General features: G+C 40.4%; 1 protein-coding gene across 1 annotated transcript in view; it reads left to right on the top strand.

Annotated features, from left to right (window-relative positions):
- Ryr3 (ryanodine receptor 3) overlaps nucleotides 1–15610 on the top strand; it is a 535270-nt gene that overhangs the window by 209782 nt on the left and 309878 nt on the right. Inside the window, exons 4-5 of the mRNA XM_076570297.1 lie at nucleotides 9105–9179; nucleotides 12007–12085. Of these exons, the coding sequence (XP_076426412.1) occupies nucleotides 9105–9179; nucleotides 12007–12085 (154 nt within the window). The remainder of the gene's footprint in view (nucleotides 1–9104; nucleotides 9180–12006; nucleotides 12086–15610) is intronic.

Here is a 15610-nt window from a genome sequence, read left to right as displayed (position 1 = left end):
AGAGGAAAAATTGTCCCTATTTGTAGGCATTCACAGTCTAAGATCTACCTGAAAAGTCTCATTGGTTCCTTTGGTATCCTCAGAGCTGAAGAGGTATTGCCCACCCTTATCTGTCTATCCCTCACAGAAGAGTAGCTTGTTGGATTGAAGTCTTGGGAGTTTGGTCAGACTTGGTGGTCGTCAAGCCTGCAGCTATAGGGAAAGACAGATCTGACATCTGCTAACTGCACAAGGCAGTCTTGAGAAGCACAGAATTGTGGAGAACCAAGTCCCCAAAGACCAGAGTGAGATCCAAAGAGAGGAAGCTACAGATTGAAAGGTGATAATAGGCTAGGGACCCATGCATGATGTGGACACCCCACAGCAAGTGATTTTTCCCCACAGAATCTGGAGCTGAGACTCAGGAAATGATAAAGTAAGAGTTCAGGTGTCTTAAACAGAGACTTCCTTTCTGAGATTTTCTTGTAACATCAGTTTGGAGAACAACACTCTAGAGCCAGTGTCTACAAGCACAGACTAGCAGTGTACCCTGTAGCACGAATCTTAAAAAGTCTTATTAATAAAACAAACCCAGAGCCAGGTATTGGGGTGAATTCTGAAAGATCATAGAGACAAAACAGGCAACAGCTAACCTCACCTCGCCAACTTCTCAGCAGATCCTGTTTACTCAAACTGGAAGGCTCTGAGTCCTCATCCAGAATGAATCTCAGCTGAACTGCTGCTAAAAGACTAAAAGCTTAGCCAGGCTCCAGTTCCTGGTCCTCATGCCTTATATACCTTTCTGCTTCCTGCCATCACTTCCTGAGATTAAAGGCATGTGTCACCATGCCTGGCTGTTTCCAGTGTGGCTTTGAACTCACAGAGATCCAGATGGATCTCTGCCTTTGGAATGCTAGGATTAAAGATGTGAGTGCCACCATCTTCTGGCCTCTCTATCTAGTGGCTATTCTGTTCTCTGACCCCAGATAAGTTTATTAAGGTGCACAATATATTGGGGAACATAGTATCACTACAGTATCCCATTCTGCCTCTCAGATAGACTGAGTCATCCTACTGAGGATCCTGGTAAATAAACTGCACCCTTGAGCAACTGAAAGTTTAATGAACAAAGTACTTTTGTGGAAGTCCATCTCTTTAAATGCACACAGCATGTTGTCTCCATCACACACATATGCATTTTATTGAGATGATGATGTGGTAAGTGTTAAAGAAAGAATTAGAGCCAGGATAAAGTATAATAGTTCTGCATCCATGCAAGTGGCTATTTCATTATTGTTGGGTTTTGTGTGTGTGTGTGTGTGTGTGTGTGTGTGTGTGTGTGTGTGTGTGTGTGTGTACATGCATGTGTATGTACATATGTGAATGTTCATGTGTGAGTGAGTACATGTATGTGTAGGTGAGCATGCATGTGTGTGTATGCATATTTATGTGTGGGTGAATATATGTATCTGCGGGTATATATGCATGTGTGTACATGTGGATGCCAGTTCATGAGTAGATGAGTATGTGTGTGCAGGTATACATACACATGTGTGCGTAAACACATACACATACATTTGGAGGCCAGAGGAAAACCTTGGTGTTGTTCCTCAGATGCTATCCACCATTAATTAATTAATTGCCTTATTTATTTCTTGACAAGGACTCTCTCACCATACCTGAAGTGCTCCAGGCAGGTTGTGCTGATTGTCTAGCAAACCCCAGATTTCCACCTGCCTCAGGTTCCCAGCACTGAGATTACAAGCATTCCATGCCACACCCAGCATGTTTTATGTGGATTCTAGAGATTAAACTGAGGTCCTTGTGCTGGCAAAGCAAGCATTTGGCTGGCTAAGCCATCTTCAGTGTCCATATTTCACTTTTACAGATTTTCTTATCATTTCTGTGAATATACAAGTAGTGGCTGAAGGTGCTTTGCATTCTGCACCTTGTCACAATAGTGTATCATCAACATTTTCTGTTTCTACCTACCCCTGGTGATTTCAGCCTTTAATGGTTGCAGGCTAGAACATCCAAAAGAATTCATGTGATTTAATAGATAGTATTTCTGTTCATATTTATATTCTTGCCAGGTTTTCTTTTGTTTGATTGTGACCATTACAAGGCCCTTGCCACAGCTATGTGCATACGTTCTTGCTCCTTTTGAATTATTCCCAGAAGTAAAATTACTATAGTAAGGGTTATGGACTTCTTTATGGCTCCTTTTATATACCACCATATTGCCTTGCAAAAGGGCTATACTGGATACCACCTTACATAGGCTTGCATCAGCTAAACTACAGTTCACACAGCGTTTTCCCTTCTCTTTTGACGCATTTTATAGATATAAACTGATAGAGCCAAGATCATATAATTGCAATTTCTTTCATTGCTGAAAGAAATAAAAATGTTTCCATATGTTTTCATTTATTCTGATAGCTATCATTTATTCATAGCTTTTGCCTACTTCTTTAGTTGAGGCTTGGTTTTCTGCCACATTTCAGTGAGACATGAACCCCTTTGTCATTGTGATACAAGGTCTTTGTGTGGTCTATTAAGTGTTTCAGTTTCCATTTTTCTAGTTTGGTTACAGTCATATCTGCTTTTTGTTTCCTTTGAATGTCTGTGCTACTTGAGAGCATCAGCAAAGGATGTAGACTATTGTATTACATGTTAGTTGTTCTGTAATTTAATTTTAAAGTGGAATATTTAATTCTCCTAGTATCCATGATCTGATGTTCTTATCCTCTCATTGGCCGATGCTGAATGTCTCTCTGACTTGCTAGCCACATACAGGAGACATGACTTAATCCTGCCTCTCTCCTGTACGGGAACTGCCTCCTTATAGACTATGATTCATGCTGTCAGATCTTTATGGACTGCCTGTGCCTGCCATATGCTTCTTCCTGAATCTGGTGCCGAGTGAATTAGACAATTGCTTAAAAGTGTTTTGTAAAAGTTCCTTTTCAGAAAAAAAAAGTTCCTTTTCAGAAACAAACTTTCTTATTGTTCATATTTCAGCACTAATTTCATTAACAATTTTGTTGAACTCCAAACTACCCTCTTAATCTTAATTGAAACCACACAGAATCTGTAAGTGAAATTTAAGGGAATAAACAATTCACAAATTTTACTTTTCCCATTAGGTGTAACAAAGTATACCTTTCCATTTCATCAAATCTGAAATTTTATCCGATAATTTCTCTGTTTCTCCTTAAAGGTTCTACTCACCTAAGTAGACTATAAAAATCTTGATAATTTATAACAGTCATGAGTTGAGCCTTTCATGGTGGAATAGCTGAAGTAGCTGACTCTGCTAGGTGACCTGCGTTAGCTTATTCCTGCTTATTCATTTTGAATATTTAGCTTATTCACTCTCATTGTCCTGTGATTAAAAGGCACCATTATTATTTAGCTCTCTTGTATCTAGTGAAATTCATACCTTATGTACTGTGCAAAAGTCCCTACAGTGTCCTGCAATCTTCTAGAGAGATGTTTTCTTGCTTTTACAGCCTGAGTAGTACCAAAGTGAGATGTGGGATAAGCAAGGAAGAGAAAATCAAAGCAGGCACATCCAGAAACAGCCACACACTAAAAGGTCTTCTGGGATCATAGCCCTCGGAGTGTGGCGGGTCACATTAGATTCAGCAGGGAGCCATCCTGGGGTCCTAGAATGCTTCTTAGGGCCTAGGAACCCCCAATGTAGAAATGAGCATTTCAGATCACAGGGCGAGTCAGTTTAGAAATATAGCAGTCTTGACATATTGGTATCTGGCTAGAAGGTAAGCCTCCACAGCTGTGATTTCTGGTCTACCTTCATGAAAGGCATTGTTCTCTGGAAGCTACAAAAACAAATGTCAATACTGAAAATTAAACTTGAAATTATAGGTAAGATGATTGAATTGAGTGTCTAGTAACATATTTTTACTCTAAACATAGAACCAAGACCCTTTAACAGCTTTTCCCTGTTGTAACCCTACAATATAAGGTGACTCTATGAGTATTCTTCCGCCAGCGATGACATTCAAGGACACTCATGGCAGGGATAGGACTACCACCCAAAGAAAGTCTCACAGCCTTGAGATGTGAACACTGCCCCACGAACAGCTACATGTATCTCTTATGTAAGATGTGGCTCTTTCCTGAGATACTAGTCCAGGGTTCATATCAAAAGAGTTAGTAGAATTTGTTCTTAGCCCCAAGTTTAGATTCCAACCTAAATGTTCAAGGCAACTGTGAGAAGCTTGTTGAGTTCTCTATGCCTCTTCTTTCTGATATGCAAAATGGAGACCCAAGGGCCATATCTACTGATTATTTACTCATTCATTTAGGAAATATTTGGTGAGTGTCTCCAATTCATCTGATACTCGTTGAAATAACAGAGGCACAGCATTTTAGTTTGAATGTTCATGGAGATTACTTTATTTTGGGGGAAGGAAGAACAGATACAGAACAAAATTAACTTAGCAATTCACATCAGCTACTAATAAAACAGAAGACCATGATGGAGGAAGACTACCTTCTGGTAAAGAATGATAATAGGAGACTTCTCTAATGAGATATGTTGGGGTAGAAATTAATATAAGGTAGAGGTTGGTTGTGAGAACATTGGAAGTACATTCTGGGGAGAGGGAAATGCATGTGCAAAGGCCCTGTGGTAGGAGCAAGGTTATCTGAAAAGTACAGAGCAGTCAGTATGGCTAGAGCAGAAGCAATGGGAAATGTGATTCTGGTAGTTGAAGTCAGAGAGGTGTAAGGGAGCCAACTCAGGTAGAGTAATGTTTGACAACTTAAAATTAGCGAGCAAAATCTAGCCTGTAACCTTTATTTGTACAGTGTACTTAGGGTAAAAATGGTGTCCAATCTTTGAACAGATTCCTTTAAAATCTATGTGAGGTGTGACTGGTAATTTTAAGACAGAGGTCACCGAACTTAACATAGTCACTGTGTGGGTGCTCAGAGAAAGATTTCCCATCCTAATGCAGAGAATTAGAATGTACAGTGGGAGTGTTGTGCTTGATAGCAAGCCACTGAAGGGTTTGTAGCAAGGAAACAAAGATGTGGTTTACAGCTTTGGAAAGGGTGGCTCTGGCTGCCACAATAACCCACAACTTACTTAGCAGGCACATTTGAAGTTTGTTACCATAGGATAGATGAGACACAAAGCAGTCTTGGAGACTAGGAGCAGTGGGTGGCCGAGTGGCTGCCTGAAGAGTGTTTTTAAAGGTAATACCAATAGTTGTTTTAATAGGACAACAGAAAGGAATAGAGAATGACAACCCTGCAAAGTTTGGCTTGTTCATTCCCTGTCAACCATGTGAAAGAAACCGAATGAGAGAACGATCACTTCTGCCCCTCAGGGCTTGACCCCTCTGTTTATCTACCACTGACTTCCCTTTCTAAGGTACAGTTTTGACTGTGACATCATCCATTCATAAATGACTACAGTGTTTATGGCTGTGGGACAGTGAACAAGTGAGTCTTGGTCCTGCATAGCCTGACCAGTGTGTCTCTGTCCCCAACTTATCCACCTGTCACTGTCCATGGGCACACAGGCACTAACTATTAGATAGCTGTGAATGTTCACACTTCCTACTTCCAGGACACAGTTGACCTGTGTTGGCATCTCTTTCTTACCATTTATATGCCAGCAGCCCATAGTTGGTCTACCTGTTCAATAGAGCCATTCCCTAATACACGCTCCTTACTGTCTTGGTCTATTCAAAACTCTGTGCTCAACTTCTTTAATATGCATGCTGTTTTTATATGTAACATGATTTTATTTTTGTCCAAGTTTCATCTCCCCTGCCACACTACAGAAAAGGCAATACTGTGGTGCATGGTTAAATAACCCTTATGAAGTCCAGACTCTGCACTTGGGACCTGTATGACTTTGAGCAAGTTATTTAATCTAAGTGTCAGCTCACATGGCTGTAAAATGGGAGTGATTATGATTGCATCACTAGTTAATATTACGTGAGATGTTTCATGTGTACCACTCTGTGTTATGTGCCTACGATAGGCTTTGAGCTAATTAGATCCCAGCTATATGAGCCCTATGAAAGATGTCTCTGTATCTCTTCCCATTGGTGGCTTGTGTAATCACTATGCATGCATTAGAAAAATGAGACTAAGATCTGTTGTTAACCCAAGTGTATATGGTACTATCATATCAACTGTGAAACATAAGGCAATCTAATCTCTTCAGGTACCAAATTCCTCCCATATGAAATATGACATTCATTGCTCCCTTGAAAGATCATCATGGGAATGGGCCATGATAGTATGTAAAGCACTGGATGCATGCATAGCATGTGCTCCATAGCAGCAATCAACATTATAATAGTAACAGAAGGCTCCTCTTCCATTCTAGCACCAGAACCATCCATTCCCCTAACAATAATTCTCAAAATTTTGGCCTTAGACCAGCGGCATCCCTGTCACTTAGACCTTGTTAGAAATGCAGATTCTTGGGCCAGCCCCAGGCCTACTTAAAGTGGGGACCTGGTGATTCTGATATCCCCTAGCATCTACAAACTACTGGTTTGTTTGTTTGTTTGTTTGTTTGTTTGTTTGTTTTTGTTTTGTTTTTGTTTTTTGGTGGTTTTTTTTTTTTTGGTTTTTTTTTTTGGTTTTTCGAGACAGGGTTTCTCTGTGTAGCTTTGCGCCTTTCCTGGAACTCACTTGGTAGCCCAGGCTGGCCTTGAACTAACAGAGATCCGCCTGCCTCTGCCTCCCGAGTGCTGGGATTAAAGGCGTGCGCCACCACCGCCCGGCCAAACTACTGTTTTATATGAGAAAGAAGCTAGGTTACATTCAATTCCAATGGGAATTCCTTTCTTTCTCTAGTGGCACCATAATGAAAGACTTGAGGTCCCATCAATGCTTCTAGAAGTATCAGAGGAGAAGAGCAGCCCAAGCCACTCTGGGATACTGCTTAGAGTCAGCAACTCTTGACTCCCAATAATTACGGAGCTGGTGGGAACACAGAAGAATTAGAAAAGAGTAGAATCCAGGGTTGATAGTAGGACATCCAATTCAGTCAGTTGTTCACCACAGAAGTATGCATATATAATATAAGCCATTGGAAACATCAGTTAAGTTGTAAGGATACAAGCTCATAGGGACAATTCCATTTAGACAGACAAGATGTAAAATGATTTAGTACATCTAATTTTAATGTAAGGTGTTGACACATTTGTAAATACAGCTGAAGTTAGTGCAAATGATTTCATGAAATTTGGAAATATTGTGAAGAGCAGTGTAATCCTACATGGTATTAAAATCTGAGAACACTTAAATATCTCTATAGGAGGGGGGTGAGCACAGCCACATTTATATTTAGTTATCAGCCTCTTTTCAACATACCACATTTGTCTTTTTTTTTTTTTCCGCTTTAGACTCATTGTACGACATGGTGGAAAAATCTCTTTGACAGAGCAATTCTGCTAATCCAAACAGAATTGAAATGAAATCACTCATAGCTTATTATCCAGACCTCTGTTTCTCTCTCCACCACCTGCTTTTTGTCCTCTACATTGCTTGTTGCCATGCCTGGAGGGGACAGGATGGATAGGATAAAAGTGCAGACAGTGCCTTGGGCAGCCAGTCTGCAACTCTGAAAAGAATGGGATGCATAAAAGATGCTTTTGGACTACAGAAGCAAAATGCTAAAATTCCTCTTGATATTGGTCCAGGAAAAATGGCTTGGGGAGTAATGTATTTGCTGTGCAGAACTTGAGTTCAGACCCCCAGTACCACATGAAATCCAAGCATTGCAGCGTGCATCTGTAATCTCAGCACTAGGAGGAAGAGACAGGAGATCCCAGGAGGTTTCTACCTAGCCAGCCAACTGGTCAGGTTCAAAGAGAGACCCGTCTTTAAAAAAAAAAAGGTGAAGGGTAAGTAGAAGGACAACCCATGTTCACTTTTGGCCTCCACATGCACAAGCATGGACAAGTACACGCGTGTGCGCGCACGCACACACACACACACACACACACAATCTTGGTAGGTATCTCAGACTTTGGAGTCTCTTTTAGTCCATGTATTAGGAGGACAGAGCCTGTTAACAGCAAATGTCTACTTTTAAAAGAGTGTGTGTTTTGAGCCGGGCGGTGGTGGCGCACGCCTTTAATCCCAGCACTCGGGAGGCAGAGCCAGGCGGATCTCTGTGAGTTCGAGGCCAGCCTGGGCTACCAAGTGAGTCCCAGGAAAGGCGCAAAGCTACACAGAGAAACCCTGTCTCGAAAAACCAAAAAAAAAAAAGAGTGTGTGTTTTAAAAAAATGTGTTACCAAGGGATAGATTAGCATGATGTCAAGAGAATTAGATTGGTACCAAAACAATGTTTTCAATTGTTAATTTCAGCTGACCATTATTCATACCCACTTGTCCCACTGGGAAGTTATGCTTTAGTTATACAGCATATGTTGTTCATTTCAGGTGGCTTGATTTCCTTTGGGCCATCTTATCTTCTCCGACCTCCCTCTCTGCTGTTTGAGCAAAAGGGATGTGCAGAGGGAGGCGGAGAGGACAGTCACACGGGTCTCTCCACTAAGGGGACTATTTCTGCAGGACTAGTTACTCTTTGAAAGTCCTGGGTTTCAGAGCCATCCCTGGTTGGTGAGATCTGTGTAAAAAGGACCATTTGAGTTGGATGGGCAGAAAGCACAAGTGCCCAGAATTGAACAAAAGACTGCAGGACCCAAAGTGCACATTGACGCTCACCCACCATGTTGCCCTTCTGCACTAGACTGTAGTTACTTCACACTTGTTTCTCTCTCATCCCGGATGCTTCTGAGAAGTTCAAAGGAAGGTAAGCAGAGTGTACCTCATTTACATGCTTCCGGTGTAGGACGGCTCTGGGTTTCTGCGCATCCTGGGCAGCGGCCATTTCTGAGGAGAGCAGCAGACCTTGCTGCCCTCTCCCAAGGATGCCGCATGGCTATGCTCACAACGTCTTCTTTTGCCCATTGGCTGGACACTTGCTTCATGAATGAATTCTTTGGGAGTTTTGCCATGGTTGTTTTTCTTAGAATCTGCATCCCAAATCGTTCGTGTTGCTTTTCGGCCAAAGAAGCCACAGCTGATATGTGCTGACAGTTTTCTTCCTCATTCCCACAGGCAGCACAAGGGGGTGGCCACAGGACCCTGCTCTATGGGCATGCAATTCTCCTGCGGCACTCTTTCAGTGGAATGGTAAGCACATGGAGATGACAGCTTTCACCATTCATGAGAAAGAAAGGATGAGCACTGAGAGCAGTTCAGAATATAAATAATTCAGTCCATTGTTGTCTTCCTATCACTTCCCTCCAATTCCAGGGATTTATGTTTACTGAGTGTGTGTCCTATTCAGTGAGAAAAGAATCATTCCCTTTCTTTAAACTTCACTGAGCCTAACCCCACCAAGGACAGTACATTGACATGCTAGATACCTAGTAAACATTTCTCCAAAAGCATAACTGATCAAATGAACTGTGGAATAACTGATTTATTTAGTGTACAAATAAAACAAGTCAAATGGGATTTGTGTGACATTTCTCTACTTGTACACAGCTAAAGAAATGGAATGATGTCCAGGGCCTTCAGTCCTGGAACAATTTGAAGGTATTATGCTAACCCAGTGACAGGAAGAAGACAATAGATGAGGCAATCACAGAAAACTGGTCCAGGCTATACCAATCAGGGATTTAAAACCAAAATACTAGAGTGGTGATAATTCAGCCTCACTTGGGAAGCAAAATCTTGGAATGAAAAGTATGCAAACTTCAAAAAGTATAACTTGCAAAATGCATGCACTCCTGATGTTTTGCAAGGAGTTATTGCAAATATTGTGATGTTGATCTAGTATAATATGAGCTGACTCTAATAGTATTTGCTCTCAGCTCCTACATATATAATTCTTGAATGCTTTTGGTGTAAGGAAGATTATTCATCATTTTCTAAACCTAGTAAAGCTGATACACTAACTGTGCAAGCATGAGAACCTCAGTGCAGACCGTATCACCCACTGGAGAGGTTGGCATGACAGCATGTGATCCTAGCAGTGGGAAGAGAGATTTGGAAATTGTTGATTTTTCACACAGCTACAGGTCCTCGATGCAAAGTTCTTCTCGAAGCTCAGACTACCAAACTGTAGCATGATCAGCAGCTACTTCGTAAATAATTGATTTGCTGCAGCAGATTTTGTCTGAGCACTGGTGAGGAGTGGACCTTTTAGCCTGAACACTTGTCTGCTTTAGTACTTCATGGCCAAAGATGGAACAACACTAGCCAGGTGTATCTGAGTATTGGGGCAGATTTGAGTAGGGAGACCTTCTCCTGGCAATCTCTGGGAATGAGAGGTGATCGCCTTTTAGAACCTGTTGCTTATTGAGAAGGCAAATGAGACCCTAAAGTATGTTTTTCTGCCCAGATAGAATAAGTAAATCTTGAAATAGTGTACCTCCCATGGCTCTCAAACTCAGGCTAGCAGCCTGGTAAAGAGGCAAAAAAAAAAAAAGAAAAAAAAAAAAGCTCACTCCCAATTAATGTAAACACTACACTGGCTTTTTTTAAAAGTAGCGTTGGTATAAAGCCCATGAAATAAAACTTTTTTAATGCAACCATTTTCCTGCTGCTTGCAGAGCGTACAAGGTCTGCCTGTACTTATTTTCCTCCTACTCTAATTCCAACCTACACCACGGCACCATCAGCAAGGGCAAGGAAGGGGCCCTCAGTTTATTTCCTTTATTAAACTGCTTTAAAAATCATTTTCAAAGTTTCACCTGCATATATGCTGTCATAACCCACAAAAAAGGATAAATGTTATTTTGAGAGGTTTAAAAATTCAGGATTTAAAAAAAAAAAAAGCAACTACTAGCAGTTGACAAGGCAGCATGGGCAGGGGAAATCCCGTGTGGTCCCATCCCCCAGATTAGTGGTTCTCAACCTGGGGATCGAATGGCCCTTTCCCAGGGGTCACCTAAGACCATAGAAAAACACAGATGTTTACCTTCTGATTCATAAGAGTAGCAAAATTATAGTTATTAAGCGGCAACAAAAATAACTTTATGGTTGGGGGTCACCACACTGTGAGGAGCTGTATTAAAGGGTCACAGCACTAGGAAGGTTGAGAACCACTGCCCTATGGCTGCTGAGAGAGGGAGAAACTGCTCAAGGAACAAGGTCCCACACAGGCCATCCAACCTCAAGTGATCAGACCTGGACACGTGGACTCAGTAGATTACATATATGTATGTGAATGTGTGTGTGCATACATTATGTATATACGTGTAACAAAAATAATAGCAGAAGCCATGAGTTTGGGAGGCCACCTGGGAGGAGTTGGGAGGGGAGGGGCCAGGACTAAAATAGATGCAGTGCTTATGTATGAAGTTTTCAAGAAAAAATGTTAAATTTGAAGAAATGGGAGATTATCTGATTTCCCAGCTTCTCCTACCCTCCTTTACTTATCCAAGCACAATTTTTATTATTATTCCAATGTAATTTATTCCAGTCATATGCTACACATTTAAGTTTTGTGTATATGTCAACTGTACAAATGTGCTCTTTTCTGTGACTTCTTGGCCCAACATCTTATAAAAATAAAGTTATGTGCTATATGCACATTCTTTATCAGTACTCTTAGTGGTACAATACTCCACAAAACAGGAGAACCAAAGTTGATCTAGCCACTTCTTTACTGCTGGTCATTGATGTTCCATTTGTATTGTTCTCAAGTTCAAGTTAAAAGTTTCTCAGAGTGATTTTGAACTAAAGCATATGAAATATTTCAATTTTATCCTATATAGAGTCCTAGACATTACTAGATAATCAGATAAGAATGTCTTTGCGGCTTTACATTTAAAACAAAAAAAATATTTTCCAAAAGTTTAATGTCCATTAACTTTCCAATGAGGAAGAAGACTGAGCATATTTCATAGTAGCTGATTTTTTTTTTTTGCAATTAATGGGAAGCTAACTAGAGGTGGTACTAGGACCTGATAGAAGGATATGACTCCTAGCATCTGCTCTTGTTCCACAGTATCTGACATGCTTGACCACATCAAGATCCCAGACAGATAAACTTGCCTTTGATGTAGGTCTGCGGGAACATGCCACAGGTAAGTTGTCATCCCTAGCTTCAGCCTGTGGGATCTTGTGCTAAGGACTTTTTTTTTTTTTTTTTTTTGAGATGGTTGCTCTTTGCACCTTTCCTGGAACTCACTCTGTAGCCCAAGCTGGCCTCGAACTCACAGAGATCCGTCTGCCTCTGCCTGCCAAGTGCTGGGATTAAAGGTGTGCGCTGCCATCACCCAGCAGCTAAGGACTTTTGAGAAAGAAGCTGGATATGTTACTCATTTGGAATTCCACATCAGCAAGGTCAAAAAAGATAACGCTGATTTAAAAAAAAATGTGAGGATGATTGAAGGAAGGATGTGTGAAACATGAAAACATGGAGTCTAAGGCTCGATGCCAGAAGCCTGGGTACTGGAAAGTGTTTTAATGGCTTACTACTAGAAACAGTCAGTTTAGTTTGTAAGAACTGTAGATACTGAGCAGCTGCTAAGAAAACATGTAAGAGTAACTTCATTAGTGCTTCATAGTGAAATATGAAATATGTCTAGATTAGAGAAGTGGGCCCTTTGTATTCTGCAAACAAGCCATTCCCAAGTCAGTTTCTCTAAGGTCAGCCAGTGAGCCCACCAGCCTCAATTTTGGCATTCCAATGTATCTCCCATATATTTATTGTATATTTTTCTATAAATTTACTCAAGTTTTATCTGTAGTATTTTAAGCAAAAATCTATCTCTGTAAGTAGAGAAATGGTTTTTTGCCATAAAGTATATAACAACAACAACAAAAATAATTGTCAAATAATTGAGAAAATGATAAAGAATTGTCAATAAATTAGATCTAAACTTAAAACTTTTGTGATAGAATTAGTTCAAAGAGAGGTTTTTTTCCCTTAAATTTCACACTAAATAATCCAATGTCATTTGTCTTCTACAATGCATCAAATACATTGGAAACCACTTCCATTTTGTGTGTGTGTATATGTATGTATGTGAATAAAGTATATATATATATATATATATATATATATATATATCATCAGCCAGATGTGGTACCTGCCTCTGATCCTGATGCTAGGGAGTCTGAGAAAGAAGAAGCATAAGTTCAAGGTCAGCCTGGGCTACTTAGTAGGTTTAAGGCCAGTCTAAGCTACATAGCAAGTCCCTGTAGAAGTTGGTACTAAGAAATGTGGTTGCCCAAGCCAGGAGGGACTTGGTTCTGCCTCAATTGAATGTACCAGGCTTAGTTATCACCCCATGAGAGAACTTACCCTGTTGGAGAAGGAGATGGGGGGTTGGGATGGGGGAGAGCAGGAGGAGGGATGAGAAGGAGATCTGTTGTTGATATGTTAAATGAACTTTTAAAATTTAATTTAAATAAAGAAAGAAAGAAAGGTGGTTGCCAAGATGATAGCAACTCTTCTGGAATCCAGAAATGAAGGACAAGGCCCAGGGAAACTATCTACAAATATGTAAGAAGTTACACTATCAAGAAAGTACCAGTTTCCTGGGGCCTGTTCTGAAGGCCAACAGAGAAGTGGATAGAAGTTGAAATGAGACATATTTTACCTCAGTGAAGAAAAATGCTTTGTAATATCTGCAGAGGAATGGCTCGCCAGGGAATGTAGCATGTTCCCTGTGTCTGGAAACATGTATAGACAGTCTGACCATCTGTCAAGCACATTGCATATAGAATTTCTGTTCTAGGTAGAGGTTGGGCTATTACCATTAGGAATACTATTAGGAAGTGTGGTCAAAAGCAACAGAAACTGATTCTGATGGGTTTAAGTGGAGCGGGATTTGCTGGAAGGATACTGAGTAGAACATGGACTAAAAATAGAGCTTCAAAATTAACCAGGCTGTGGAAGAAGATACCAGGGAAGTAAAGTCACTTAGGGAACTATAGAAATTCTGTTTGGAATATAGTCTTTAACAATATGACATTTCCCCCTAACAGGAAGGGTGTTCCATGTTCCATCTCCAAAGAAGGACAGAAGTCTACGCTGTTGTTCTAAAATGAGACTAGTGTATCAGTTAAGGGTGCAGATTATCTGACTTTGTGATGATCACAAAACAATGCAGGAGCCTATCCACCATGCACCTGCTATTTCTGTGGCCTGCACCCGGCTGCCCTCTCCTTTTGTACACAGGAGAAGTCAGAGCCTGTCTACGACTGTTGTGAGCTTTTTCCCCCTAAAGAAGATCACATGTGAATTACATTTGAGGTTTCTTTGATTTTAGCTTGTGTTTTTCTTCAAGTATAATTTCCTCTAAAATGTTGTCAATCATTGCAAAAAATTACAAATTGAGTGGAATGTCACACTATGAATGTAAGTTGTCCTCTCTCTATAAGCCAGATGCCAGTCTTAGAGCATGTAATCAGAAGAGTCATGTACAGTCCTTCTATTTATAGCAGTGAAATGATGGTATATTTTCTGAAATCTGCAAAGGAATAGAAAAAGAACACTTTTAGTAAAGAGTTCAGGTAATATACCTAATTTACTGTTAGAGCCGCTAATGAAAAGGAGGCAATATATAGATTTATATTTATATATATTTATAGGCAATAAATAGATTTACTTAATTCAGAAGTTATTTTCTGAGTCCCTGTGATTAGAATTAGTAGGAACTTTGGTGACAGCAGACCTAATAGATACTTGAGCTGGACCAAGTTCAAAGTGGCTGCTCAGAAGATGATCTGTGTGTGGACAAGTAGGAAAGGGATGACTGGCTGCATACAAATTTAGGATCTGAAGTAATTTGCTTTTCTTTCACCCTTGACCTACTCTGCTCATATTCTCTTTGAGTCAGAAGAATGTACTGGCTTCCCCCAACGACAATCATGGTTTTATGGGATTAGGCCTATCATGAGGGTGAGGGAGTCACATGGAATCCACTGAGATAGAATCCTAGTTCCTTACCCAGCAATTCTGTGACTGTTCTTTAGAAGGCTGCTCCTTAGCTGGGTTGGATGTTGGGGAGAAAGTGTGAAGAAATAAATCTGGATTGTTCCCCCTACATACTAATAAATTCTTAAACTAGATAATTAGTACAACTGAGTTAGTTGCTCAGTTCTGCACACTTTTAAAGTTTTGTTTTGATTCTACTACGTTGACATAGATTTAGAATCCTGAGTACAGGATGCTGCAAATGCTGCCCTGCATTTTGGAGCCAGTGACCAGGACACCCTAGGAGTTCAGGGAACAGCTCCAAGGACAAGAGACTTGTCAGAGAAGTCTTTCTCTCTTTTTTGTGTGTGTCTGTTCATGATGCTCTTCATGCTGGATGCCCTCTCATGACCCACAGAGTTTATACCAGATAGTCTGATCAATTTTACCTCAAATGTACAAGTCATATTCTTTTGTAATGCATTTTTAAATGTAGTCAAATACCTATACATAATTTTAATAGATAAGTGGCACTTTGATGTTTATTAAAAATATCTGCTCCCTACTCTAGATTCCTGCCTTAGGCACCTGTGTTCAGCTCTTCTAGTATTGCTTGCTACTGTTTATGAAAACTGTGTATATATTGCCATTTCATTGATTCTTTCCAGATTAGGTTTTATCTATT

The sequence above is a fragment of the Peromyscus maniculatus genome, chromosome 4 (assembly GCF_049852395.1).
Source record: "Peromyscus maniculatus bairdii isolate BWxNUB_F1_BW_parent chromosome 4, HU_Pman_BW_mat_3.1, whole genome shotgun sequence".
Classification (NCBI taxonomy): domain Eukaryota; kingdom Metazoa; phylum Chordata; class Mammalia; order Rodentia; family Cricetidae; genus Peromyscus; species Peromyscus maniculatus.
The sequence above is the reverse complement of the archived record's forward strand: the minus strand, read 5'-3'. Positions and strand labels throughout refer to the sequence as shown.